Source organism: Saccostrea echinata, unplaced genomic scaffold (assembly GCF_033153115.1).
Source record: "Saccostrea echinata isolate AGI-Se365-2 ecotype Australia unplaced genomic scaffold, CSIRO_AGI_Sech_v1 ptg000054l, whole genome shotgun sequence".
In the NCBI taxonomy this organism is placed as follows: domain Eukaryota; kingdom Metazoa; phylum Mollusca; class Bivalvia; order Ostreida; family Ostreidae; genus Saccostrea; species Saccostrea echinata.
This window is the reverse complement of record NW_026889803.1, coordinates 16,777,355-16,805,094: the sequence shown is the minus strand read 5'-3', so window position 1 is coordinate 16,805,094 and position 27,740 is coordinate 16,777,355. Positions and strand designations below refer to the sequence as shown.

The window sequence follows — 27,740 nt, the reverse complement described above, 5'->3', positions numbered from 1 at the left end:
TGTTGCTACGCCTCCCTGTTCCTCGATCCTGATTAAATATCGGGTTCGGCCTGCACAATATATCAGTGGAAGTCTTTTGCAAATTTTCAGGAATTTGGCGGGTAGATGCAAAATCGTAAATAATCAGAATATAGAAGAAATGTACACCAAAGATGAAAGGGAAATAGAAAGTATGTATAGGTCACAATTATGTATTTCACCTGGGGCTAGCACATTAAATCTAACATCATGTATTCGTGTAATACTATGTGTTCTTCACCAGGTTGGGCACACCCCACCAAATGGTCATTTATCCCCCGTTTGGTGGACAATCTCCCATATCGGAGACGACTTTTACTGACGAAATGGTGGACTTTTTTATTCTATTCCAAATTTTATTAAAATAAAGCAAAAGCGCATTTGCATAGGCATTGGGGAATTTTAGTGAATATATTCCTCGCACAATTAACATAGTTCAATCGATTTTCCATGTGCAATTTCTCCATAACTTCGTAAAAACGATACCCATAGTTGTCGTAACAGCCGAACTTCTTGATCAATCGATCAAAAAAAATTTGATTGTGTCTAGTACGATAAAAATTCTATTTTATCCAGTGGTTTAACTCTTGATAAGTTAACTTTCAATCGCTCTTATGATCGACGTCAATATTTATTTGCATAAAATCCCGTTAAACACGAGCTCCTCATTACTTTACTGGTATGGTGGGCACTTATTGCTGTAAAGTTTAATTTTTCTAGACTTGAACGTAATATCTGTTGTTATTTTTCTTTTAGGATGAAGTTGCATATTCCATGCGAAGTTTTGTGGTTTAATATGTATATTACTGATGAATTTAATATATTTGATAAATAATTTCCAATAAAAGATTTACAAAGTGTCTTTTGCAATTATTCTTGTTTCGTTCCAAGTACATCGTTTTAAAACAATAATTATATCATAATCTAACTTCATTTACTATTTTATAGAGAACAAAACTATTGCGTACAAAATAAAACGAAATAAAGACGAAAACTTATTTTTCTTTTGATTTCCTAATTGAAAATTGACACAAATGTGCCTCTGTAGTAAAATCCGACTTTTGACCAGGTTAAAAAAAGATCATCGTTTTTTATTGGTTTGCATTATTTGACTGGTTGCCCAGATAATCGAAATAGAAAGTAAAGAACATGATTGACAGGTGCAGCATCGTTGGAGAAGGAGGGAATTTTCTTTTTGAGTAAAAACGGAGAAACGTTGCACTTGTTTACGTATGTGACGTTTTTTGTCAAATTTTTGAACGACTCTTCGCAAAAAATTGCACGTTGAATTTCCGATTTTTTTCACTGAGAACACCGATAAATATCTATATTTTATTCCACATGGTTTAAAATTATGCACCATTCCACGCCATTCTATGGAATTGAACACAACCATTTTTCTCTCCCAAATGGTCAGTAAAATTCGTCTCCGATATGGGAGATTGTCCACCAAACGGGGGATAAATGACCATTTGGTGGGGTGTGCCCAACCTGTTCACAGGCGTTTGTTTCAGTCAGTACGCTAGTTTTCCACTATACAATAACACGTGTTATTGTATAGTAGACGATGAGCGTAATGTATGAGACAAACGCCTGTGGTGTTCTTCCACGGGTATGCTTCAGATAAGTCGATATGTTGAAAGATTTAGCAGCAAAGTAGTTGTTTACTACATAGAACCGCATTTTGACATCTCATTCTTTTTACTACCTTTATATTTTTAAGTGCAGGCCCCACATCAAATATAAGAGGGGGGAAAGAGTTGGAGAAATTTCAGTCAACAATTTGACCAGGTCAAGGAAAATTGTTGTTTTGGACCATGCATTTACAGCAACTATTAATCCTATTTAATTATCATGATTATGATCATAAATAAAAATGCATGGTCTATTTGAAAATATTATGGTGATACATGTAGATGCTCCCCATAGCAACTTAATCAAAGAATAAAAGTATCTTTCATACTATGTTTTTATGACAAGGCATGTGCCTGAGCATGTGTCTGATGTTGGATAACACCAATGAGCTCTTACTGGCTATCATCAAATAATCTCGTTTGCAACCAAGCTTATTCAAACACTGGACTCTGTAGTTCATAGTTGTAAGATAAAATCAGCAATCATACCAACTCTGATCTCTTTCATTTGCTGTTTTGAACATTGCTGCATCACCTTGTCTGCTCAGCTAGAAGTATACAAATATGGACCGGTTTCATAGTAAATCGTCAGCAATAATTAATAAAGTCTCTCATTATTTATCATAATTTCTATTGTATACTTGTTTTTTATTATCTCTGGAATGTATAACCTGCTCCAACATGTCTTTAATATTTCACTTATTGTAGAACTAAGAAGAGACAAAGTTAAAGCTGATAAAAAGGGAAATCTGAAAGAGGTTGCCTCTCTTGCAAATTATCTAGGAGAGTTACTTGCTAAAAATGGTAAGTATTAATTTAATCCAATCTAAAGGAGAATGTCTAATGTATGTATAACTTTCTATTGAATATTCAGTTCCTCCTGTATGCCACACCAGACAGATGAAAGAATATCATATCAGTTGGTTGAGATTTGTGCTAATGAAGGTTTTGAAATGGATTTGCATATACAGTCAAACCTCATTATCTCAAACTCAATAGGACTGAGAAAAAAGCTTAAATTTTCAAGATGTCAAAGAGTTTGAGATAGTGAAGTTAAAAACACATTAAAGAAAAAAATTTGGAACTTCCAATTCACTTCCACATATCCAAAGCATTCAGGATATATATCTACTTTTGAGATATTGAAGTTCAACTATTTACATTAGGCATGGCCAACCTTTTGTCTCGGAAATGAATAATCCAAAAAGTAATTTAATACTTTGATAAGTTATCATCCAAAATAAAAAAAAAGTGATGCTTGACTGTGAAAACGGTGCTTTAAAAAGTTTTTAAAAAATTAAATTGTGTATTTTTTTATTTTCCAAAATTTACATTAAAACACAGGAATGAGTCAGTTATACCACATAAATTCACTGTGATGTTGCAAAGCCTTCGAATTTTTTTTTTAACTCTCTTTAGTTGACATTGTTAGCACATACGGGTATTTTCAATGTAAATATTTATGACTCAGTGTAAGGACTAATGCCTTGAATTTGCTGTTAAAGCTCTTCCCATCTTTTATTAAAAATCAATTCCCTGCTTTTTTTTTTTTAGGATTGTTTGAAGAAGCAAAGTCAGAACATGAACAAGAACTTGCGATCAGTGATGCCCTGAATGACAGCATTGGTGCTGCAGTCGCTTGTAGGAAGATAGGAGAAAATTACTGTGATCTACAAAACTACGAAAAAGCTCTACACTTTCAGCAACGGCATCTAAATCTTGCTAAGAAATGTGAGAATTTGATTGAGGAACAGAGGGCGTGGGCAACCATTGGTAACACACATACTATATACATGTAGATGAACATTTAATAGTACAGAAAAAAGATTGGTGCCTGTAATTTTCAAGAGGCCTTAACTGTTCGAAATTTTAGATGTGATTTGAAATTTTTTGTGTATTTAAATTTACAAATTAAGATTGTATTATTACGATGAAAATATAATGAGTTGGAAAATGGAGTAGAATACATATAAATGTTTAAAAAAAGTGAAAGTTGTTTGATAAAATTACTGAAAAGTGTCTATAGATAACATTGACAAAATTGTTAACATTGCATGGCATTTCACTTTTTGTTTTTATTTTTTGTAATTGCAGGGAGAACTTACTTTATCCAAAGTGAAAACATGAATAATAAGGAAGCTTGCAATTCAGTCCTACAAAAGGCTCTGGATGCCTTCCAGAAAAGTTTACAAGTCTGTGAGGAGTTGAAGAAGAAAGGAGATGTGAAGGAAGTGGAATATTTTGAGATGAAGGCCAGATTGTATCTTAATATAGGTAACCTTAATATTCCCAAAGTTAATCTTTTTTAAAAAAACAGTTGAACTTTGGGATCTGGAACATCAATATCTCAAATACCTTGGATATCCAAAAGCTTTTGAAGCGAGTTGGAAGTCCCAACGTTTACTTTATGTATATTAACTTAGTATCTCGAGGTTTTTTCTTGCTCTCGTTGTGTTTGATATAAAGAGGATTTTGTATATTTTGGAAATAATACAGAAGGCATGCACTCAGCTGTGTTCCATGTGTAATAATCTTGTTTGTCTCAAATACAGAGAGTCAATATATAATTTTACATGAATTATGTGAAGCACATCTTTTAGGTACACTACATGTTTTAAAAACACAGTGTGTCAATATGAATATATAATAGTAAGTAATGTATATATCTTTACTTTTGTTTTAGGACTTGTACATGATGGCCTAGGAGACACAAAAAAATGTGCAGATAATCTGAAGAGGGCAATCACATTGGCAGAGTAATGCATGAAAATACATATGTCTGCATTTCTTTCACAATATAATCACAAGAATAATGAAGGAACAAAAGAATAATGCATCTTTATTTATATAATGCTACAGATAAATTCAAATTCAGTTATTTATCCATTATTTGATGTATAAATTGAGTGATATTTTGTTCTTTAGACGTCATCACTTCCACAGTGATCTGTACAGATGTCAGACATGCTTGGCTGCAATGTACCAGCGTAATGGGAATCTCAGTCATGCTTTGAGATTTCTGGAAGCTGCTCAAAAAATTGCAGGCAAACTGAAGGATAGGCAACTAGAATGTGAAACCCTGACAACCAAGGCATTGGTATGTTTTTAGCTCTACTGGTCAGAGACCAGAAGAGCTTATGCGATAGTAAGGTGTCCGTCGTCCGTCCGTCTGTCTGTCTGTCTGTCTGTCTGTCCGTCTGTCTGTAAACAATTTTTCAAAACGCTACTCCTCCTACAGTTTTGGTCCGATTTCAATATAACTCAGCACACAAGTAGACTACACTAAGATACATAATTTAGTGCATCGGTTTTTGATTTCGATGGACGGTGTTGCCATGGTTACTAAAACTAGAAATTTCTGTGAAATTCCTTTAAAACGCTACTCCTCCTACAGTTTTGGTCCGATTTCAATATAACTTGGCACACAAGTAGACTACACTAAGATACATAATTTAGTGCATCGGTTTTTGATTTCGATGGACGGTGTTGCCATGGTTACTAAAAATAGAAATTTCTGTGATATTCCTTTAAAACGCTACTCCTCCTACAGTTTTGGTCCGATTTCAATATAACTCGGCATACAAGTGGACTACACTAAGATACATAATTTAGTGCATCGGTTTTTGATTTCGATGGACGGTGTTGCCATGGTTACTAAAACTAGAAATTTCTGTGAAATTCCTTTAAAACGCTACTCCTCCTACAGTTTTGGTCCAATTTCAATATAACTTGGCACACAAGTAGACTACACTAAGATACATAATTTAGTGCATCGGTTTTTGATTTCGATGGACGGTGTTGCCATGGTTACTAAAAATAGAAATTTCTGTGAAATTCCTTTAAAACGCTACTCCTCCTACAGTTTTGGTCCGATTTCAATATAACTCGGCACACAAGTAGACTACACTAAGATACATAATTTAGTGCATCGGTTTTTGATTTCGATGGATGGTGTTGCCATGGTTACTAAAACTAGAAATTTCTGTGAAATTCCTTTAAAACGCTACTCCTCCTACAGTTTTGGTCCGATTTCAATATAACTTGGCACACAAGTAGACTACACTAAGATACATAATTTAGTGCATCGGTTTTTGATTTCGATGGACGGTGTTGCCATGGTTACTAAAAATAGAAATTTCTGTGAAATTCCTTTAAAACGCTACTCCTCCTACAGTTTTGGTCCGATTTCAATATAACTCGGCACACAAGTAGACTACACTAAGATACATAATTTAGTGCATCGGTTTTTGATTTCGATGGACGGTATTGCCATGGTTACTAAAACTAGAAATTTCTGTGAAATTCCTTTAAAACGCTACTCCTCCTACAGTTTTGGTCCAATTTCAATATAACTTGGCACACAAGTAGGTTACACTAAGATACATAATTTAGTGCATCGGTTTTTGATTTCGATGGACGGTGTTGCCATGGTTACTAAAAATAGAAATTTCTGTGAAATTTCTTTAAAACGCTACTCCTCCTACAGTTTTGGTCCGATTTCAATATAACTCAGCACACAAGTAGACTACACTAAGATACATAATTTAGTGCATTGGTTTTTGATTTCGATGGACGGTGTTTCCATGGTTACTAAAAATAGAAATTTCTGTGAAATTCCTTTAAAACGCTACTCCTGCTACAGTTTTAGTCTGCTTCTAATATAATTAGGCATACAAGAAGACTATACTAAGATACATAATTTATTGCATTGGTTTTTGAATTTGATGAACAGTGTTGCCATGGTTACTTAAAATAGAAATTTCTGTGAAATTCCTTTAAAATGTTACTCCTCCTACAATTTTGGTCTGATTTCAATCTAATTTGGCACACAGTTAGAATACACTACGATACATAATATGTATTTCTGTTTTTTTTTATTTGGGTGAATGGTGTTGTCATGGTTACTAGAAATAGAAATTTCCATGAAATACTTTCAAAACGCTACTACTCCTAGTTTTCATTTGATTTCAATATAACTTGTCACAAAAGTAGACTACATTAAGATACATAATTCTATTTATTGTTGCATGTTGCAATGTTTCAAATCCAAGTGCTACTTTTCTTTTGTTATACAAACAGACCAGTAGAGCTACAGTCTCATCAGAGACTTCTGGTTGATTTTGTTGAATGATGTTGCCATGGTTACTTAAATCAAAATTTCAGTAAAATTGTTTTAAAAGGCTACTCCTCCTACAGTTTTAGTCTGATATAATAATAAATCTTGCCAAAAAGAGACTAAACCAAGGATCATTATTATACCCCCCGCAAACGAAGTTTAGGGGGGGTATATTGGAATCAGCATGTCCGTCTGTCTGTCCGTCTGTCTGTAGACGAGATTTTGTCCGAACCATTTCTTGGAAACTGTTGCAAGGATTTGTCTGAAAATTTGTACACTTATTATTCACCATATGAAGGTGTGCACCTGGTATTTTCATTATGATTGGATAATTATTTTGCATTTTACAGGTGTTTTTTTCATTTTTATTATGTGGTTTTGTCTGGATCTGTTCCCAGAGACTATTGCATAGATTTGTATGAAAATTTGTACACTTATTATTTACCATATGAAGATGTGCAACTGGTATTTTCAACATTATTTGATAATTTTTCTGCATTTTACAGGTGTTTTTTTTTTTTATTATTGACTAAGTAATTTTGGGTTCATGTCTAAGGTTTGAGACATAGAATCTAAAACATCTGTACAAAAATGTGAATTACAGCTTAAAACTACTCATTAGAGCTAAAAAAAACACAAAGTATTAAAAACAGTTTTTACATTACACAGCAGATAGTGTAAATCCATTTGTCCCTTGGGAGTAATGAGTGGACATGCATCCAGTTAAAGATTAATTAATGAGTTCAGTGTGGGAAGCTGTTAGGGCATATCTGATCAAGCAGGTCTTATCTATATCTCAGGGGAATTGGGCAGAAAGAAATAAAGATCTCTGTTGTCTAAGTCTCTTAATTGTAATTTATGTCTGTCAAAATACATAGTTACTAAAACCAGCCTTTTATTTTTAAAATGAGTTTGATATAAAGGTATTAAAATCAATTTGATTTTCTATAATTAATTATGATATTTTTTTTTCAACAATCAATTTGCTGTGTGTCACATGTCTCACAAAGATGGCAGATAGTTGCAAACTATTTTTTCAATGTAATAAAAAACACTGTAATTATTAGTGTTGATGTTTTATTAGGCTGCACCTTAGTTTCATTCATTTAATAAAGTGCCCCACCACAGCATGATACGCCCATCAAATATTGTTAAATTATCATAAACAGTTTAGATTCAATTGTTTGAATGACATCTTAGCGAGACAAGGCAGTCTGCAATTTGTTGTAAAGATATAAAAATTCAAATAAAAAATGTACAATAAATAATTAGTTTAAATTATATTATACAATATCATATAAGTTTTAATTATTATATACAATATCAAATTAGTTTTAATTACATCAAATTTATCTTGAAAGTAAGACTAGCCAACAAGAACAATTCAATACAACACAAGCAATTAATTAAGAGACTGATTCCTTTTGCCCATTTCCCAAGAGATGTAGATAACACCTGCTTGATCAGAGATGCTCTGCCAGTTATCTCCTCACACTAAACTCATTAATTTATCTCTAATTTGACATGCAATTTTCTGCTATCAAAATTTTCCTTGACCAGTGCCTGATCATTACACCCATGGGAGAGGTGGAATTTTTGTTGTTACAGATTGCTGTAAAGAACATAATGAAAAAAATAAGACTAGTATTTTCTTGATTTAACACTTTTTTAATAAAGATACTGCAATACTCTGACATCTTTTGGGATTGTGTAATTTAAAAGTTAAAAGACATAGTTTTTTGATTCTAAGTCTAATGGTTTTCTAGTTATAATTTTTCCATATTTGGCCATAGCGTCTTTATTAAAGGTCAGAACGACATGGTTTTAATGTGCGACACACCTTCTACCCTAGATGTATCAGCTGACAAAGTTTGATAATTCTAGGCATAATAGTATTAAAGTTATGAGCCGGACATGAAAAAACTTACGAACGGACAAACATGAACGCTATAACATAGTACATCCCGTCGTAAGACGGACGTATAAAAATATATGAGTAATTAAATTTTCACTGTAAATGTTTAAGGAAATTGTGAACACCTCTCACATCTAGAAAACATTAGTGATTTGGTACTTTCTCTGAAAAACCCAGCGGGGGGGTATTTGTCCCTTTTGGACAGTTCTAGTTCTATTTATTGCTGTTGCAAAGTTTCAAGTCCAAGTGCTTCTTTTATCTTCCTTTATAAATACAACCAGTAGAGCTACAGTCTCATCAGAGACTTCTGGTTATCTTTATGGCTGGTCTGTGAAAAGTGAGGACAAACTCTGAAGAATATATTTTGTTTAGATTTTATGATGTTAGGAAAAAGAAGATCTACTTAAAAATGTTCAGATGGTGATATGAAACATGATATCCATAAACATAGCTTCATTGTATTCATTGAATATACATGTATTTATTCCCACAGATTTCCTGTCAGATTGGAGACTTCAGTAGTAGTAAGCATGCCTTGAAAAAAGCCTATAAACTCAGTCCAAGAGCAGAGGCCGAGAACCTTAGAAGACTTTTTTGTTCAGGTGTGTCTGGAGAATATGTACACTGAACAGTGAAATTGCAAGCATTATCACTATCAAAACTTTGATTGACCCTTTTGTGCTCTTACATGTACATTGTATTTCAGCAGTCTGCATTTAGAATGATGCAGTTTTGTTGTGTATGAAAAATGATGAAGTGGTTTCACTACATTAATATGTAAATTTAAGAAAATGGCCATGATGACTAATTTTGTTTGATATTTCAATCAGTGTCAAAATTAGAAGAAGCAACAGTGGCCTTAGAAGCAGCCCCCTCAACTCCTTCTGAAGACAGACTGAGACTCTTTGAAAGTCTGGGAGACTGCTCAGCTGAAGCAGGCAACTTTAAACAGGCCATTGATTACTATCTGAAAATGGTATGACTTTCATATGTATATTTCCTGGTAAATTCTTTCAACTGTCATTAAATTGAGTTGTTTTGTCTTTGCTAGTAAAAACTTAAAAAAATTCAGTACAAAAAAAATTATTCTCTTCTAAAAGATAATTTACAGTAGTGAAAAGTTAATACTTGTTTTCAGCTTCAGTGTGCCACAGATCTAAGTAAACCTACAAAAGACTTTATCCCAATTTATGTTTCCCTGGCACAAACATATGCTGATGATAAACAATATAAAGCTGCCATCAAGTATTACATGAAAGAGATAGAGGCAAGGGGAGACGATGATGTACAGGTACAGTAGAACTTTGGTATGGTAACAACAAATGCTAAACAAATGTCTGTTTTCTGTAAGGTTCTTTATTGAAAATTTGAAAAATAATACATGCTCACATTACCAGTTGAACAAAATACAAATAGAAGATGCACATTTGAAATTAATGAAACGACACATCCCCAAAATATGGCAGTACCACACCCAGTCACTGTAGTTTATGCATGTGTGTGTGGTCTCTTAGATAAGTAAGATACTGGTGTTTATTATCTCACGTTAAAAGTTATAATATTTAGGAAATTACAGATTCTACATAACATTCTTAACATAGGAAAATAACATGCATAACTTGAGAAAGTACACGCTCACTCGGGTTAAGGGGCGTCATCACGGTGAATACAGATGCTTGTTAAATCAGTTTAAGTCTTAAAGATTTACTCGACAATTTTATATATATTGATATCAATGTGCTGAGAATTATATAAAAATAGAAAATAACTAATTAGATGATCAAATACATTTAAACTAAGTTTTTGAGAACATAATCAATAAATAAAATTAAATATCTGGCACAAGGACAAAAACACTATAAATAGAAGAAAGGTTAAAAAGTACTGTGTGGTTTCACATCATAAGTGTAATTTTGACCATTACTACATGTATGTCTTGAACATTGATTTATCCACAAGTAATAAAATGGATATGTCAGAGTGAGTTGAAAGCCCACACACCAAACCACTTTTTCATTCTGAATTTTAACCTTTTTGTCACAAACTCATAGTTATTTCTCAGCACCCATCAGAGATTACAAGATTTGACTGTAACTCATTTAGCAATTACATTCAGTAATTATCAGCAATGGACATGGATTTGTTACAGAGCATAAAAAATCTTGTTTATATACAGAAAGATATTTAAGTGCCCCGGTTTCCTTAAGTATTCATATTGTCAGCATTTAATGTCTTGATGTAAATTTGAAGCTGATCAATTCAAACACGGGACGAAAAAGGATTGCGTCTCATTGTGAAGTTTGGAGTATATTGTAATGGAGGACTGTGTTTTTTTCCTGCTGTCACAATTTTTAATAATTTATCTTAGGTTTGTAAGACCCTTCTCAATATTGCTGAGATCCAGTTTTCTGATGGACAAGCGTATGATGATATCAGCAAGACGTACCTCTCTGCGTACAAACATGCCAAGAAAGCTAAGCACCATTTGTTAGAGGTAGGCTTATAGCCTGTCAAATTTTACAGCAATTCTGCTGTTACAAAACTCATTACCGTAATCACGACACACATGTACATGTATACACTGTTCAAATGTGATGGATAATTTCAAATTGAAAAAAAAAGTTATAGTCTTTGGAAAATGCAAATTCCTTCATTATGGTCAGGATTTTATTGGACATTCATTTTGCCAGTCTTAAAGAAGTCATTTTTACATACAGTAGTATTTAAATTATAATCCTGCATCAGAGAGAGTTCATTTGTAAAAAGTTGAAAGACATTTCAACCCTGTTTACTAGATATGAAGAAAATTTGTATCCTTTTTAGTTTCTTGTCCTGAAAGCACTCACTGATGTTCAGAAGAACTTCAATCAGAAATCACACCTTCAACAGACAACAGGAAAACTGGACAAAATCAAAGAAAAGTACAACATTGATAGCTCTGATGAGCTCAGTGATGACGAGAAAGATAGTCAGAGGACGAAAGCAGAGGAGGAAGAGGAACTTAGTATATCAGAATTATCGGAATCAGGTTAGTCCAAATAATTTGGGCTCGGATATCCTTCGTTTCTCTTTGGTTTGATTGAAACAAAGGAAAATACTCCAAATGTTACAGCTGTATTTTGTATGGACTTGCTACACTTCCAAAATATGTATCATGTCATGTAAGATGTAAGGGGAATTGGAATTTTTCAATTAATTTAATTATGTATATATGATCCAAAGTAAAAGGTTTATGACAAAATCAGTTTAAAAATTTGTTGCTGGTTAAATACTAGAGTGTTATGTAGCAGTATCTTTATAATAACCATTGCTGAGATCAGTCAAAGTCATTGAAATTTATCTCTTTTACAATGCCTGTTACAGAGGACAATGATGAAGAGCTGCCAGAAAACATGAACACCAGTATTACAGGCAGAGCAAGGCGAAACAAAGCTGCCACAAAGGTTAGTAACTAATTGAAACAACACCAACATTATTAAATATAAACATGATAAAGGGTCATTTTGTTGCAATCTTACTTTTGCTGTTTTTTGCAAAAAGGAAGTAGAGAAGTTTAAACTGTTGTTAAATGAAATTATATCATTGAATATATAATAAGTTAATACATAAAGGGGTAAATTTAACGTGAAAATGAAACTTCCCTTTAAATAAAGCAAAAATACATGTATTTGCAAAAATTATCAAAATTGCATTTATGCCTTTTGTTTGAAGCTTGTTCAATTCTTTTCTAAGGTTGAAACAATGCATGTGCACCTCCTTCACAATATGTTTCATACTATTATGTCATGGTACACTTATACTATATGATACAGACTGATTGAAGAAAACAAATTCCAAGTTAGACCCCACTTGAAAAAGGAATCATAATGCTTTGCAGCTTTCGGTCTGTAGGTCGGTTGGTATGTCAGTCTGTCTGAAGACCAAGTTTTGTCCACTCAATACCTTGAGAACCCTTTGCTTGAAAGACATCAAACTTGATACATTGGTACCTTGTGAGGTCACAAGGTTAAAGGCAAAGGGGTCAAACTACTCTAGACATACATGTAGGTAGATTTTGACCATTCAGTATCTTGAGAATCATTTGCTTGACAGACATCAAACTTGGTACATAAGTTCCCATCAAGGAATAAATGATTCCTTTTTTTAAGGTCACAAGGTCAAGGGTTAAACTGGACATAGGGATATATTGAAGATCATGAGAACTCTGCTAGACAGACAGTCATTTGATTTTTTTAGGAAGATATTGTTAGCTCAGTATCTTGAGAACCATTCGCTTGACTGACATCAATTTTGGTACTTTGGTAGCCTCAAAGAAGTAAATTAGTCCTAATAATATTCAGATTTGATTTAGATGAAAGTGTTATTTTTGCCCCTGACTAGTAAATGACCAGTTCTTTTCACTATCATTACAGACATTCTAAGTTTAAAGTTGTTCCCTGTTTAATATTGCCAAATGGGGGGGGGGGCGTATATGTTTCTCTAGCATTTCTTGTTTTATGCCTTATTTCACTGAGAACATTTACTTAATTAACATTCAAATTGCTTAAAAGAAATTGACCTGATAGAATTGACTGTTTTTAAAATGATTATTCTATAAACTATTTTTCTTCAAGAATCACTCTTTCCAAAATTTCATAAGTGCTGTGTAGTGTGTTTTGCTGAATGACCACACCGGATTGAATAATGATCCCATCAAAAAAGTGAACTGAAGGGAAAACAGAGATTTTGTATTGTACTATGTGTATCAAATTGACAAAAAATACTGCAATGAATTTATACCATGGTGAACTGTTTCACTCTTACATATGTACTCTCTTTCAGATGAACTTTTTTTAGATAGCAATTTGTAGTTCTATGTATTTTATTGCAATACAGAGAAATGAGAAAGGTGAAACACCTCTTCATAGAGCCTGTATAGAAGGGAATCTTAAGAAAGTGGAAAGACTTATAGAACAGGTACCACTATAACACTCATTTAACTGATGCTTGCAAATGGGCAAAAAAATTACATGTATGTATTACATGAACTACAAGTGATCTACATTGTAACTTCTTTTTAGCTGCTATGAATTTTTTTTTGCCTGTACACCTAGGGTCACCAAGTGAATCCCCGAGACTACTGTGGCTGGATTCCCCTCCATGAGGCAGCCAACCATGACTATTATGAGATAGTGCAGTATTTACTGGAGCATGGAGCTGCAGTAAATGACAGGGGTGGGCAACATTGTGGAGGCGTCACACCCCTCATTGATGCAGCTAATTGTGGCAACATGGAAATTTTGGAGTTGCTGATCTCAAAAGGAGCAAATGTACTGGCTAAGGATGACGAGGTAATAGTGGAAAATATGTGTACATTGAAAACAAAGTCTTGCAGGCGCAAGAAGCATTAAAATGATAAATAAATTTTTATGTCCCTCACTTTAAGGATATGGGACTTGTAGATTCTAATAACTCCAGGTCTTAAACCTTCACTATAGCTTTTGAATTTTACAAGATGGTAAACATGTTAAGCAAAGTTGGAATTTCTGGTTAAATTGAATTCAAATATCAAATTTGATCCCCCCCCCCAATAATTGGCCACTATTTTTAACCAATTTTGTTTGATATTTTTTCTAATGATAAATTTTCAGAACAAAACCATGAATAATTAGTTCTTACATGTATTTTTGTGATAATCATGGGCTGTCTGTCCATCCGTCAGTCACGGTTTGGGGTGCCCATCTCTTATCCACAACTTCTCCTTTACCACTGAATAAAAATGAGACTCTCACAGAATCTTTATTACATAATGCACTTCCTGTTACTTTTTCATCGGACACGTTTCGGATTTCTCATAATATTGAAACATTCATTCTCTCTATAATACATATATTTGGGGTAACCATCTCTTATTCACAACTTCTCCTTTACTACTGATTAAATATGATACTTCACAGAATCTTTATAACATAGCACCATTGTGCACCTCCTACTTTACATGTTGATAGGAGAGATATTTGGGCTTTCCCATAGTAATGGACTTTGCCATTCTCATATGGGGGCAGGGGGTATCATTTTGTGAGCTCAGTGTTCACAGTACCTCTTAGTTTAATGTTTATTACACGCTCTTTGTATATAATATATTTTTACTTTTCCTATTATTTTTTTTTTCAGGGAAATACAGCTCTTGACTGCTTAAGGGCTTGGAGACAGAGATGTGACAACATCACAGATGACCTCATAGCTAAATTTACATCACTAGAGCAAAAATTACAGAAGAGACTACCAAGTACTGAATTATGTGTATCTTTAATACAAAAATAGAACAAAATTTCAAAAAAAAAGTGTAAAATTCTAACAAGTACTCTTTTTGCAAATCCTTTCTAAAAAGAAATAGTGTACATATAGCTGCAAATTTTTAATTATATATATATATATATATATATATATATATATATATATATATATATATAATAAAAGCATGTATAGTTTTGAGTGGACGCTAAATAACCACATTAACACAAACATAATAGTTTAAAAGCATAAATTTGTTATTGCTTATTTCGTATTTTATACATGTAATTTCTGGATCAAGAATCTGTTACCAGACACCCATTGATAGAGTATAGCATCCCTTTATCTTTTCATTTAGATGCCCCACCCATTAGAGAAGAGCACCAAACCATTTCTTCATCTCAAACAACTGGATCAATGCCTTTTCTAAGGCAACCTAAAAGGAAAAGAAATGACACCAGTATGAGGTAGAGTTTGTGTTCAAACATATTCAAAATATTTGGGTTTTTTTTAATACACTGGTTAGAAGACACTAGTCAGAGCTATTTAAAAGAATACTGTTATTATATCTCAAAGGACTTCGTAAATTATTTATCATAAGCAAACAAGATTGCTGGTTTGTAAATCTTTTGCAAGACTAGGTTCTCAAACATTTTAAATATTTAATTCCTTAGATACTTTCTTTTACAGTAAACATTTTACTACATAAAGTACAACTTAATTATTGGAAATTCTAAGCAAATTATGCTGGCATATAATTTTCATTTAAAGTGAGTAAATTTCAATAAGGCATGGAACCTTGTGTTGTTTATTATGGTGCTATATAAGAAACTATTTTACATGTAGAAGGACTTTATCCTCTGGTTCTGAAAGTGATTCTGAAATCCAAGAGACAGAATCCATAGACTTTACAGAAGAATCGCAGGATGCTTATCCAAATCCTTTATTGCAAAAAGAAAAACCTCCAAAACGTGCCACAGAATTCTATAAGAGTGCCATAAAAGCAGTGGGATTAAGTGCTACAAAAATGGTTTCTGCTTCCCAGCCTTCAAACTCTAAAGCACAGAAAGAAATACAGCCATTTTTAGCAGAAGAGGAAGTCCTGGATGATGATTGGCTGATTGATGATATGAAACCAACCAATAGAAAGAGGAGATTGGATGTTAATGATGTCTTTCCTAAAAGTCAGGTGCCCTCTAGTCAGAGGGGACCCAAAAGGAAAAAGCATTCAAATGAGCAAGGGCAATTAAGTGATTTTCTTGATAATGAGAATAGTGAATCAGATGTTACAGCCTTGGTTGTGGCAGAAAATCTATCTCAAGATAATCATTTAAATGTTCATGAAACTACAATTGGTGAGGATCTTCATTTGATAAGTGAAAGTGAAAATAGCAATGACAGTGTAGAAATTAGGCCAAGGTCAAGTCGCCTCTCACGCAAACCAAAACAAACAAAATTGACAAATTTTGGTGTAAGAAAATGTAACAATTATGTATCTGATGAGAATTTAATGGAAAATACTAGCTCCTTACAAGATTCCAGATTTTCGTCAGATGTTTCATCAACTCTAAACCTAGTCAGGCCTGGAGTTACCCTCCCTTCCAGTCAAATGGCACCTGGTTCATTGACACAAACTGTGGCTTTTCCAGTGGGAACACTAAGAGTAACAGTCAAGGATAAAAAACTTTTAGTTCCTGTCTTTGAAAAGTAAGTTATCAAATGGATGCTTATTTATTTTCTTAACATTTTTAAGAGTACATAATTTGTGTGAGCACCCACCGTTGCTTCAGCTCTAGAGATTAGATGTTTGTAGACATAATGACTACCAGTACTGTGACATGAGACTTTTGATAAATAAGTCATACTAAAGGCCTAGGCAATGAGACTATGAGATTCCCCTATTGTGTAATCCCTCTTGAGCATTGAAAATATCATAAATGTTTTACTAGTGATATTTTTATGCCTTAGTTCTTTGAACACAAATTCAAATATCCATATCTATCCTTTGTAGAGATGTCTCCAGCACTGTATCGTGGCTGGCACAAGAGACCGCATCTAGATACTACAAACTGACTGGATTACAGTGTATCCTCAGCATCCAGCTAGGAGATGGATCAGTTCTAAGTCCGGATGATCCAGTCACACTCCTATTATCATCAAATGAAGAGGTAGTGCTTTAAGTGTCTCTAGAAAAAATTCAGTGTATACAGTGGCCTCCTAATATAATGAGAGACATATTCAGTATTTAATGTGCAATGAATTGTTTTCTGTTTGAGCAAAAACCATTCCACGTCGTAATATTCTAAAATCACAAACTGCAAAATTAAATTTGCTAAATTTACAAGACCCTATTCCATAGTACTTTGCAATTGTTACTTTTTTTATACCCCCCGCAAACGAAGTTTGGGGGGGGGGTATATTGGAATCAGCATGTCCGTCTGTCTGTCTGTCTGTAGACGAGAATTTGTCCGAACCATTTCTTGGAAACTGTTGCAAGGATTTGTCTGAAAATTTGTACACTTATTATTCGCCATATGAAGGTGTGCACCTGGTATTTTCATCATGATTGGATAATTTTTTTTTGCATTTTACAGGTGTTTTTTTCATTTTTATTATGTGGTTTTGTCGGATCTGTTCCCAGAGACTATTGCATAGATTTGTATGAAAATTTGTACACTTATTATTTACCATAAGAAGATGTGCACCTGGTATTTTCAACATTATTTGAGAATTTTTCTGCATTTTACAGGGTTTTTTTTTTCATTTTTATTGACTTAGTCATTTTGGGTTCATGTCTAAGGTTTGAGACATAGAATGTAGAACATCTGTACAAAAATGTGAACTACAGCTTAAAACTACTCATTCTAACTAAAAAAAAAATCACAAAGTATTAAAAACAGTTTTTACATTACACAGCAGATAGAGTAAATCCATTTGTCCCTTGGGAGTAATGAGTGGACATGCATCCAGTTAAAGATTAATTAACGAGTTCAGTGTGGGAAGGTGTTAGGCATCCCTGATCAAGCAGGTCTTATCCATATGTCCTGGGAATTGGGCAGAAAGAAATAAAGATCTCTGTTGTCTAAGTCTCTTAATTGTAAATTATGTCTGTCAAAATACATATGTAACAGAGTTAAAAGTGGCTATGCATTGTAAGTAGTGAGGCCACGCTCCTACTAGCACTAGCTAGTGCGTTAACCCTTTAGCTCAGTTGGTAGAGTGTTGGATTTTAAATCTGAGGGTTGTAGATTCGAACCACAGTGTAGACACCCCTAGCTAATCGGTCATACATAGTTACTGGAACCAGCCTTTTATTTTTAAAATGAGTTTGATATAAAGGTATTAAGATCAATTTGATTTTGTATAATTATGTGGTTTTTTTTCAACAAACAATTTGCAGAGTGTCATGTCTCACAAAGATGACAGAGAGTTGCAAACTATTTATTTAATGTAATAAAAAACACTGTAATTATTAGTATTGCTGTTTTATTAGGCTGCCCCTTAGTTTCATTCATTAAAAAAATACAATGAGTAATTAAATTTTCACTCTAAATGTTTAAGCAAATTGTGAACACCTCTCACATCTAGAAAACATTAGTGACTTGGTACCTTCTCTGAAAAACCCAGCGGGGGGTATTTGTCCCTTTTGGACAGTTCTAGTTTTTTTTTTTATCCCTTTTTAATTTTGTTAATCATTTCTAATTTTGTTTCTATAAAAATGGTCTTCCCTTGTTAGAAACCAAGAAAAAAAAATTACAATAAAAAAAAACAACTCATTATTTCTGAACGCATTTAATACATTGTGGATGTGTAAGATTGTATAATCATACCTCTGATAATTGCCATTACCTACCTGGGACTAGCAATCATCCTTGCCGCAAGTACCTTTTTATATCCAATAGTGCCTACTGCTTACTACTAATCAGAATCTAGTTATCAGTGTTCTCACTATAACCAGCATTTTCATGAAAGAAATATTTAAGAAATAATTTGGGACAAAAATACTATCTCTTTGTTAAGCAGTACCTTGTTATATCCGAGCTTTTGATACCCAGAGGCCACTGGACTGAGAATAGTAAAAAGAAACTTCAAATTGTACTTGATTATATAAAAGTTACTCATTTTCTGATATTGTAATGCACACTGGTGTGGTCGTAACTTTCATAGGTAAAGGCTGTAGTGGAGAGTTTGGACCTGGCACCAATGTCACAGCAGTATGAGCAAGCCTGTAGGGAGTTATCCTCTAGTAAGTGTATCTGATAAACATTTGATCTTTGTGTTTTATACTGTAGATTCCTAAATATACGCGAGGAATAAATTACCGCATAATTACGCGAGAAGCACCGCTCGCGAAATAAAATTACTCGCTTTTATTTTTATGGTGCTTGAATGTATGTAAAATCTCTAGATAAATCAACCATTCGCGAATAATTATTCTCGCGATTTGACGCCCTTGGGTCATTTCGCGATAATAAGTACTCGCGTAAAATAAGGAATCTACAGTATCATGATTCCTAATGTGTCAAAGTTTCATTTTTAATTCTGCTTACTCTTAAGAGTCTTGAAAAGAAATGTAATTTTCAAATTATATATATCCGTTGTTATTGTAATTAAATATTACAAGTGTTTTGTTAGTGGATTTTTTTTTCTTTAATTTTGTATTTCTTAAACAGATATGTGTTTTATTCTTATTTTTCAGTAAGCTACAGAAACATCAAAACCCTTCTGATTCAGTCTGATTCTAATGGAGGCAAGCTGGACTTTCAGAACCTGGCTCTTCGTCCGATACAGCTCAAACCTGTTTTCAAAGCTATTCAGTTCCAGAGCAGCATAACAGAGATATGTCTAAAAGGTTCTCTATGTTCCCAGGGCTTCATATGTTTGAAGTTTTGTAGAATAATATGATATTATAACTGGGCTGCATTTTTGAGAATTTTATTTTGCTGTTTAAATGTGTTATTATGATAAGAATGTATGTAATTTAAACCTTTTTGATCAATAAGACAGACGTAAAGTATCAAAATGTTTCAGAATAAAGGATTCTGTACAATCAAATATATAGTATTATATAAGAAATCATTATTGTACAGGACAACAATAATGTAATTTTGTTTCAATCAAAGCTTATAAATAGTCTTTCATCGTAGATATGAACAACAGAAGTTTATAGAAGTTCTTTTTTTCTTTCATTGAAATGGTTAATTACAATTTTGCAACAAAAATTTCTGACATCAAAGTTGCAGCTCATATTGCTTTAAATATTCAAGTGGTAACTTTCACAGACAAGTACATGTACACAGTGTTCCAGCTAGGGTGAAATAGAGGGGCGCCGCGCCCCGCCCTCAAATCATTACGCCCCTCTGCCCCCCACGAGCGCCCCTGTGTCCCCTGTTAGTGTCCTGTGTTATTCTAACTGTCCTTTTCCCTCATTAGAATAATTAGTGTGTTCCAATGCAGATTACCCAAGGACAATCAGCAATTCACACCTCCAGTCATAGACGATTACGCAATGAAACTCGCATTACGGTACCTATGTACTATACAGGTGTCCACTTTCAATTACAGGTGATTAGGTAATTACTTTGATCACTTGACAGTCTGAATAGGGGTTAAAAGTTGAAATACTTTGAGAATGTCCAAGCTATCTGTTTTAATTAATATAAAACAAGTCTTGTATTATAGCGTTCTAAAAATAAATCACGAAGTGAAAGTAGAATTAACATTGACCTTCACTTCTTATTTATAAATTCTTGAGACGTTTTTTTCTGAAAAGAGAAGGAATTCAATATTTAATAGCACAGAAACAAGTATAAATATTCATTTATTTTCTCCTTAATTATGATTTTTTACACTCGGGAAGAATTTTATGAGATTACAGATATGTACATATTAAAATATGTTCTATTTCATTGCAGAAATTTAAAATCTTGAATTTAATTATCTGCTAATAACATGACTAGTATGATAAAACAGGCAAAAAAGATATTGGCTTTAAATTGAAAGTTTAATACTAGTACTAATATGTTACTTATAACCTACAAATACTGTATCCATATTTTATACATTTGCCAAAAACAGACCCAATCACCTGTAGCACATATACTGCAGTGAATAATGTGAGAAACCAGTTAGTTTATAAGAATTATGGTTCTGTTTTTGAAAATAGGAAATAAGAATAGAAAATGATTAAAAAGAAAAGAAGAAAAGTAATATTTATTCTCAGAGGATTTTTAAAAAATCTTTTTATATGTTAATGTATATACTAGCTACAGATTATCCTAATGTGTGTTTATATATATATCTTTCAAATCAATAAGGTTAAATACATGTAAATTAATATTTGAAGGAGTTCATTATTATAAGGGTGAAGTTATGAGATACGCCTATGTAACAAAAGCCAGCAACAAATGGTATGGGGCGAAAAAGTGCCCTCCTCCTGCACCCCTCCATTTTCAGATCCTAGCTGGATCGCTGAGTACATTTAGTATCCAATGTTTGTATTTTAATGATGAAGCAAAACTCAGCAAGTGGAACTATTTGGCAATTATTATTCATTCCTCAAATTTATCAGTGTTTCCCCATTGCAACCTTTCTTTGCTCACAGGACTTCAAGATCTATGTAATATTCAAAGATTGGATAGTATAGGAAGTTATATATGTAAAATTATATCACTAGAATGTGCTATTAAATATCACACATATGCTTGCTTTATTGTATTTTAAAATCTTTTGTTTTGCAGGAAACAGACTAGGTGATAAGGGCCTTGAAGACTTTGTAGTTGTTGTGAAATCACTGAGTAATCTGTGTACCCTGGATCTCTCTTGTAATGGTATAACCAGTGTAGGATTGAAGACCATAGCAGATTGTGTTTCTTCCATGAAAGATGAAACTAGTGCACCTAAAGTAAGACTTGCATGTACATCATAATTGATGAGGGAGAAGCTATTGAAGATGAAAAAAATATGAAAAATGATAAGAAATGTAGAATTTTACTAATTAGGTGTGAAGAAAAAAATTAATTGCAGGGAAAAAGTCCATATACATGAATTATCATGGATATTTGTTGCCTAAAATTTTTTTTCAATTAAATTCATTTACCTTGACAGAATTTGCTGCATCTGTCCCTCAGTAACAATCTACTGGGAGACAACTGCTGTACCTTACTAAACACAGTTATCTCCTCTTTGTCATCTCTGGAAACATTAGAGTTATCCTCATGTGGATTCACAACTAAACTGTTTCAGCAAAACAGACTCAGTTTGGTAGATACAGTAAAAAGTAAGTCATGATAAGCTTGGATTTTAATAGTAAAGTAATCTTTAAACTCCAGGCAACGAGTTGCTTAAGGTATAACAGTTTTGACTCATCTTTCAGTCAGTGCACGTATCCTCTGAAATTTCATGAAACTATGTAGTTAATAAGGACACACTGTGTAAATATGCATATAGTTTTTGTCAGTCCAACTCCTCTTAGACTGCTAAACAGGGTTTCATAAACCATTTTAGTTAATAAGGACATATATAGAGATGTGCGTATTCACAGAAATCCCCCCCCCCCCCCCTTGAAAATTGGGGGCATATTGATTTGGACCTGTCAGTAGGTAGGTAGATCAAGTGTTGTCTTCTCAATATCTTGAGATCCCTTTGCTTGACAGACCTCAAACTTGGTACACTTAGTACCCTTTAATTACCCCTTAATTAATTTCCATGATTTTGAGGTCAAAAGGTCAAAGGTCATTGTACATGCTAAGTAACGTCATATCAAATTTTAAAAAAAGTGTAAGTCGTTTTATACATGTACAAAAATACATTGTGAATATCAGTGACCCATGAAAAAAAATTTGAATCAGCTATATTTTTAGGATCATGAATATTCATTTAATTTCTTGTGAAATTTATAAGTACCCAGTTTTCATGTATTACCAAATAACAGGAATTTTCAGCAATCATATATTTTTGCATTATTAACAATGGTCTAGGCAATGCTTAATATGAATTAATTACTAATTATTTAATCACAAATATTGTAAAAGCAAATAAATAGATATATTTAATATTGCTTAATCATGCTAATAATAAATGCCCACTTTTAGGATATAATCACATTTTTGCCAGTCACTAAATTTACCCATAATGCAGTATCACATTTAAGTTAATGAATTTGAATGTAAAACACACTGATTTCAGACTCCAATATCCACACCTTAGATGTATCCAGCAACACCTTAGGTTCATTAGGAGTAGAACTGGTTCTCTGTTGTTTAAATCCTGGTAATTTGACCACCCTAAACCTGACAGGAACAGTTACAGCTAGTGGCGTGTTACATTTATTTCTCCATCACATTGAAATGTTCCTTTCCCAGGCAAGTGTATAATGTACTTGGGCTTCAGATTTTGTAACTGAAAGTTTGTTGTTTTTTTTTTTAAGTTTTGAAAAATAATATGATTTATAAAAGATGTTGATTTTAAAAGATGAATGGCATCACAAAATTTCTATAAATTCATATTCATGGTTATTCTCTGTTAAACAATGTGTTTTTCAGGACAGCTGTTCTTTAGCTGACCTTACTCTGAGCTCCTGTCAGTTAAGTCTGGAGGAAAAAGAGAAACTTGTCAGGTAGATATTTAGATTGATTGATTGTATGTTTTATGTCCCATTCAGGATTTTTTAGCTCACCTCAATGAAGTTGGGGGAGCTTATGTAATACCCTCGGCGTCGGTGTCGGCGTCCCAGGTTAAGGTTTTTGGAGCAGTTTTCTTTTCAAGTACTTCTATGGCCTATATTAGTCAGAGATGTGTGGAGGATGCTTCTAGTGTGTTTTATTGTACCAGTCAAGGTTCCAGATGCTGCAATTTCAGCTAAAGAATGACCAGGTTAAAGTTTTTGGAGCAGGTTAAAGTTTTTGGAGCAGGTCTCATTTCCAAGTAACTATAAGCCCTATATTGACCAAACTTGCATGGATGATACATCTAAGGATGCACACTACTGAACTTGCTTCGGATGCTGGAACTGACCTACATTTTGCGGATGAGTGACCAGGTTAAAGTTTTTGGAGTAGATCTCATTTCCAAGTAACTACAAGCCCTATATTGACCAAACTTGCATGGATGATACATCTAAGGATGCACACTACTGGACTTGCTTCAGATGCTGGATCTGACCTACATTTTCTGGATGAGTAACCAGGTTAAGGTTTTTGGAGCAGATCTCATTTCCAAGTAACTATAAGCCCTATACTGACCAAACTTGCATGGATGATACATCTAAGGATGTACACTACTGGACTTGCTTCTGATGCTGAATCTGACCTATATTTAATGGATGAGTGACCAGGTTAAAGTTTTTGGAGCAGATGTCATTTTCAAGTATCTATAAACCCTATATTGACCAAACTTGCATGGATGATACATCTAAGGATGTACACTACTGGACTAGCTTCGGATGCTGGATCTGACCTACATTTTCCGGATGAGTGACTAGGTTAAAGTTTTTGGAGCAGATGTCATTTCCAAGTATCTATAAACCCTATATTGACCAAACTTGCATGGATGATACATCTAAGGATGTACACTACTGGACTTGCTTCGGATGCTGGATCTGACCTAAATTTTTGGGATGAGTGACCAGGTTAAAGTTTTTGGAGTAGATGTCATTTCCAAGTAACTATAAGCCCTATATTGACTAAACTTGCATGGATGATACATCTAAGGATGCACACTACTGGACTTGCTTCGGATGCTGGATTTGACTTACATTTTCCGGATGAGTGACCAGGTTAAAGTTGTTGGAGCAGATGTCATTTCCAAGTAACTGTAAACCCTATATTGACCAAACTTGCATGGATACTTCTAAGGATTCACACTACTGGACTTGCTTCGGATGCTGGATCTGACCTACATTTTCTGGATGAGTAACCAGGTTAAAGTTTTTGGAGCAGATCTCATTTCCAAGTAACTATAAGGCCTATCTGAACCAAACTTGCATGGATGATGCATCAAGGCACGAACAATCTCAAAACTTGGTTCTTACATTTTCTGGATGAATGACTAGTTTTAAGTTTTCAGATAAGTCTATTCCCAAGTAACTGCAAGCCCTATCAGACCAAAATTGCATAAATGTTGCATCTAGGGATGCACACTCCTATATTATTAGTTTAGTGTGGGACTTTGCCTTACTTAAAGACAACATTCGTTGAGGTGAGCTCTGTAATCTCTGATTACCTATGTTTTTACATGTATAGAGAAGTCACCATATACCAGTGAAGGGCTTCAAATTTAAACCTGTACCCAGCACTCAGGGCCATTGAGCTGGGTGCTTGGCAAAGGAACAGTCACTACCTATGTTTAGGTCTTAGGTTTGATAAGGCAAATGAGAATTGAACCTATATGTTCACCACTGTATTATATTTGCTGAATAAATGTATGCCTTTGAACACCGGAGAATAAGCAATCCTTATTAAGAGACTACATCTTATATTCAACCTTTTTTCCTTTCTCCTTTGGAAGTTCTCAATACAGGTTTGACTGTATTATATTTTAATATACATACTCTATATTCACATTTAACACCTATAAAATTTCAAAACACGTACTATTTTTAAGGTCAGGGTCATTTTGTGACATAAGTGTGATATCGCTATGTCTTCTATTTCAAAACTGTTTTTCTGAATACTTGTTATTTACTTGTCTGTACTCTGTAATTAAGGTTATTAGCAGTTGGAAAAAATATCACCCGACTTGACATTTCCTGCAATCCAAAACTGACCAATGAAGTAGTCACAGCTTTGTTGTCTGAGTCAACAAAACAAAATTCGCCTCTGGAGGTGTTAATCACAGAAGGGTGTACCATCACTTCCCCAATCAACTCTGATTTCCTGGACACGCTGGGGGAAAAGTTGGATAGTGCGCGACCTCTGACCTATCTGAGCATGAGCAGTGACCAGTTGGAGAAACTGGACATAGAGTGCTTGTCTGATGTTTGGACTCAGTACTGGCAGACAGGTGTAGGAGTTATTAGAAATGTTTTAGATGTTATAGAGCTTTGTGTTGATGATAAGTAATAGTTCTAAGAATTGTATATACATGTATGTCTCTGATATAAATTTTGGATGTTTAACACTCCCAGGGAAGTTTAGACATTGTTAATAAGCAATATCAGCCCATTTTTGTCCTTGCTATTTGTGCTTTTTATTCATATACTAGTATCTTGTTTGTACATAGAATACATACTGTATTTTAGAAGCATCTCATTTTCTTCGAATTGTACATATACAGTAAAACATGCTATTAACGAAGTGCTAGGGACGGACGATTTTGCTTCGTTATAAACATAATTTGTTATATCCGTTAAGCTCAGGATTTTTTTTTTTTTTGATTAAATGAATATATATGTATATTATTGGCTTGCTCTAAAAGAGAAAGGAATAAAATTCTAGTCAGTACTGTTTTTAGTTCATCTGAGCCAAAGGCTAAAGTGAAGTTTTCTGATCAAAATTTGTGTGTCATCGTCATTGTTATTGCAAATTTTTCACAATTTCATCTTTTTCTCAAGAACCACTTGGCCAATTTCAACCAAACTTGGCACAAAGCAGCCTTGCGTGAAGGTGTATTGAAGTTTGTCCAAAAGAAGGGTCACACCCTCTTCCAAGGGAGGATAATGAAGAATTAGTGAAAAATGTCATCTTTTAAAAGTCTCAAGATCCAGTTGGCTAGAAAAAATGAAAATTATGTGAAAGCTTCATTACATAGTGTAGATTCAAGTTTTTCAGATCATGACCTTCAGGATTAGGGTTGGGCCATAAGAGGAGATCAAAGTGTAACATTGAATATATAAAAAATATTTTAAAAATCTCAAGAACAGGAAAGCCATGATTAGCTATATCAATATAGAAGCATCCTCAGGTTGTGTAGCTTCAAGATTGTTCAAATTATGACCTCTGAGAGTAGGGTGAGGCCACAGTGCAGGGTTTGACACTAAGGCACCTCCGACCGACCCAGTCTAGTAAATGAGTGGTCCGGTTATGTAAAATGTTCGTGAACTAGACCGTCTGGTCGCGTGTATGAAATAAATGATAACCCTTATTTCAGTCTTTCAAAGAAATATTCTAAAAAGGTTTTTTAATTTTTTTTTTAATTCTTATTTGTCTGACAGTAAACATCATCCATCGAAAAGAAAACTTTCCCGCATGACACAATTGCTATTTTTAGCCCAGCTGTAATAGACAAGTTGCGATGGGAACTAGCTTCATTATATAAAATTAGTATGAAGTTATTGAATAATATATTCTATAATTCACAATGTATTATTTTGAGTAATTATTTTTATACTAAGTTCATTGATTGTTCCTTAATAAAGGCTTATAATATTTGTATGTCACGCTTAACCCGACTTAATGGCTAGCGACGTATGGAAGAGTCTGTCAAAATATATCTTAACAGGTGCGAGAGACGGAATCTTTTTTGAAGTTTGGTTTCGAAACTTTTTTCCATTATAATTAGCAGTTAATAAAAAGTCAATTTTTAAGTTTGGTCAGGGCTGGTGATTTTATGGTCAGGGCTAGTAAAAATTATTGGATGTAGCCCGATTGGTCTAGTACTCGTAAAAGTTAATGTCAAACCCTGCAGTGGGAGATCAAAGTTTTATTTCAGAATAGGTAGGGAAAATCGTTAAAATTCTTCCTCTAATGCACAGCAAAGTCATTATTTGTCATATTGACGTGCAAGCATCCTCGGGTACCGTATATACTCGCCTATAATTGTTTGGGGGGGGGGGGGGGTTATATTT

The 27,740-nt window shown here is 33.7% G+C and overlaps 1 protein-coding gene across 1 annotated transcript; it reads left to right on the top strand.

Moving 5' to 3' along the window:
- Positions 1 to 55: 55 nt before the first annotated feature.
- LOC133205195 (tonsoku-like protein) lies at positions 56 to 26,399 on the top strand. The gene is made up of 25 exons (XM_061340955.1): positions 56 to 170; positions 2,361 to 2,456; positions 3,207 to 3,425; positions 3,747 to 3,926; positions 4,336 to 4,408; positions 4,578 to 4,749; positions 9,177 to 9,285; positions 9,514 to 9,659; positions 9,822 to 9,974; positions 11,052 to 11,177; positions 11,507 to 11,711; positions 12,047 to 12,126; positions 13,559 to 13,639; positions 13,777 to 14,013; positions 14,837 to 14,951; positions 15,315 to 15,423; positions 15,803 to 16,663; positions 16,968 to 17,124; positions 19,124 to 19,202; positions 19,656 to 19,808; positions 21,697 to 21,860; positions 22,064 to 22,235; positions 23,144 to 23,319; positions 23,500 to 23,573; positions 25,662 to 26,399. The coding sequence occupies exons 1-25, from the start codon at positions 140 to 142 to the stop codon at positions 26,014 to 26,016; spliced, it is 4,323 nt and encodes a 1,440-aa protein (XP_061196939.1). The 5' UTR covers positions 56 to 139; the 3' UTR covers positions 26,017 to 26,399.
- Positions 26,400 to 27,740: the final 1,341 nt, after the last annotated feature.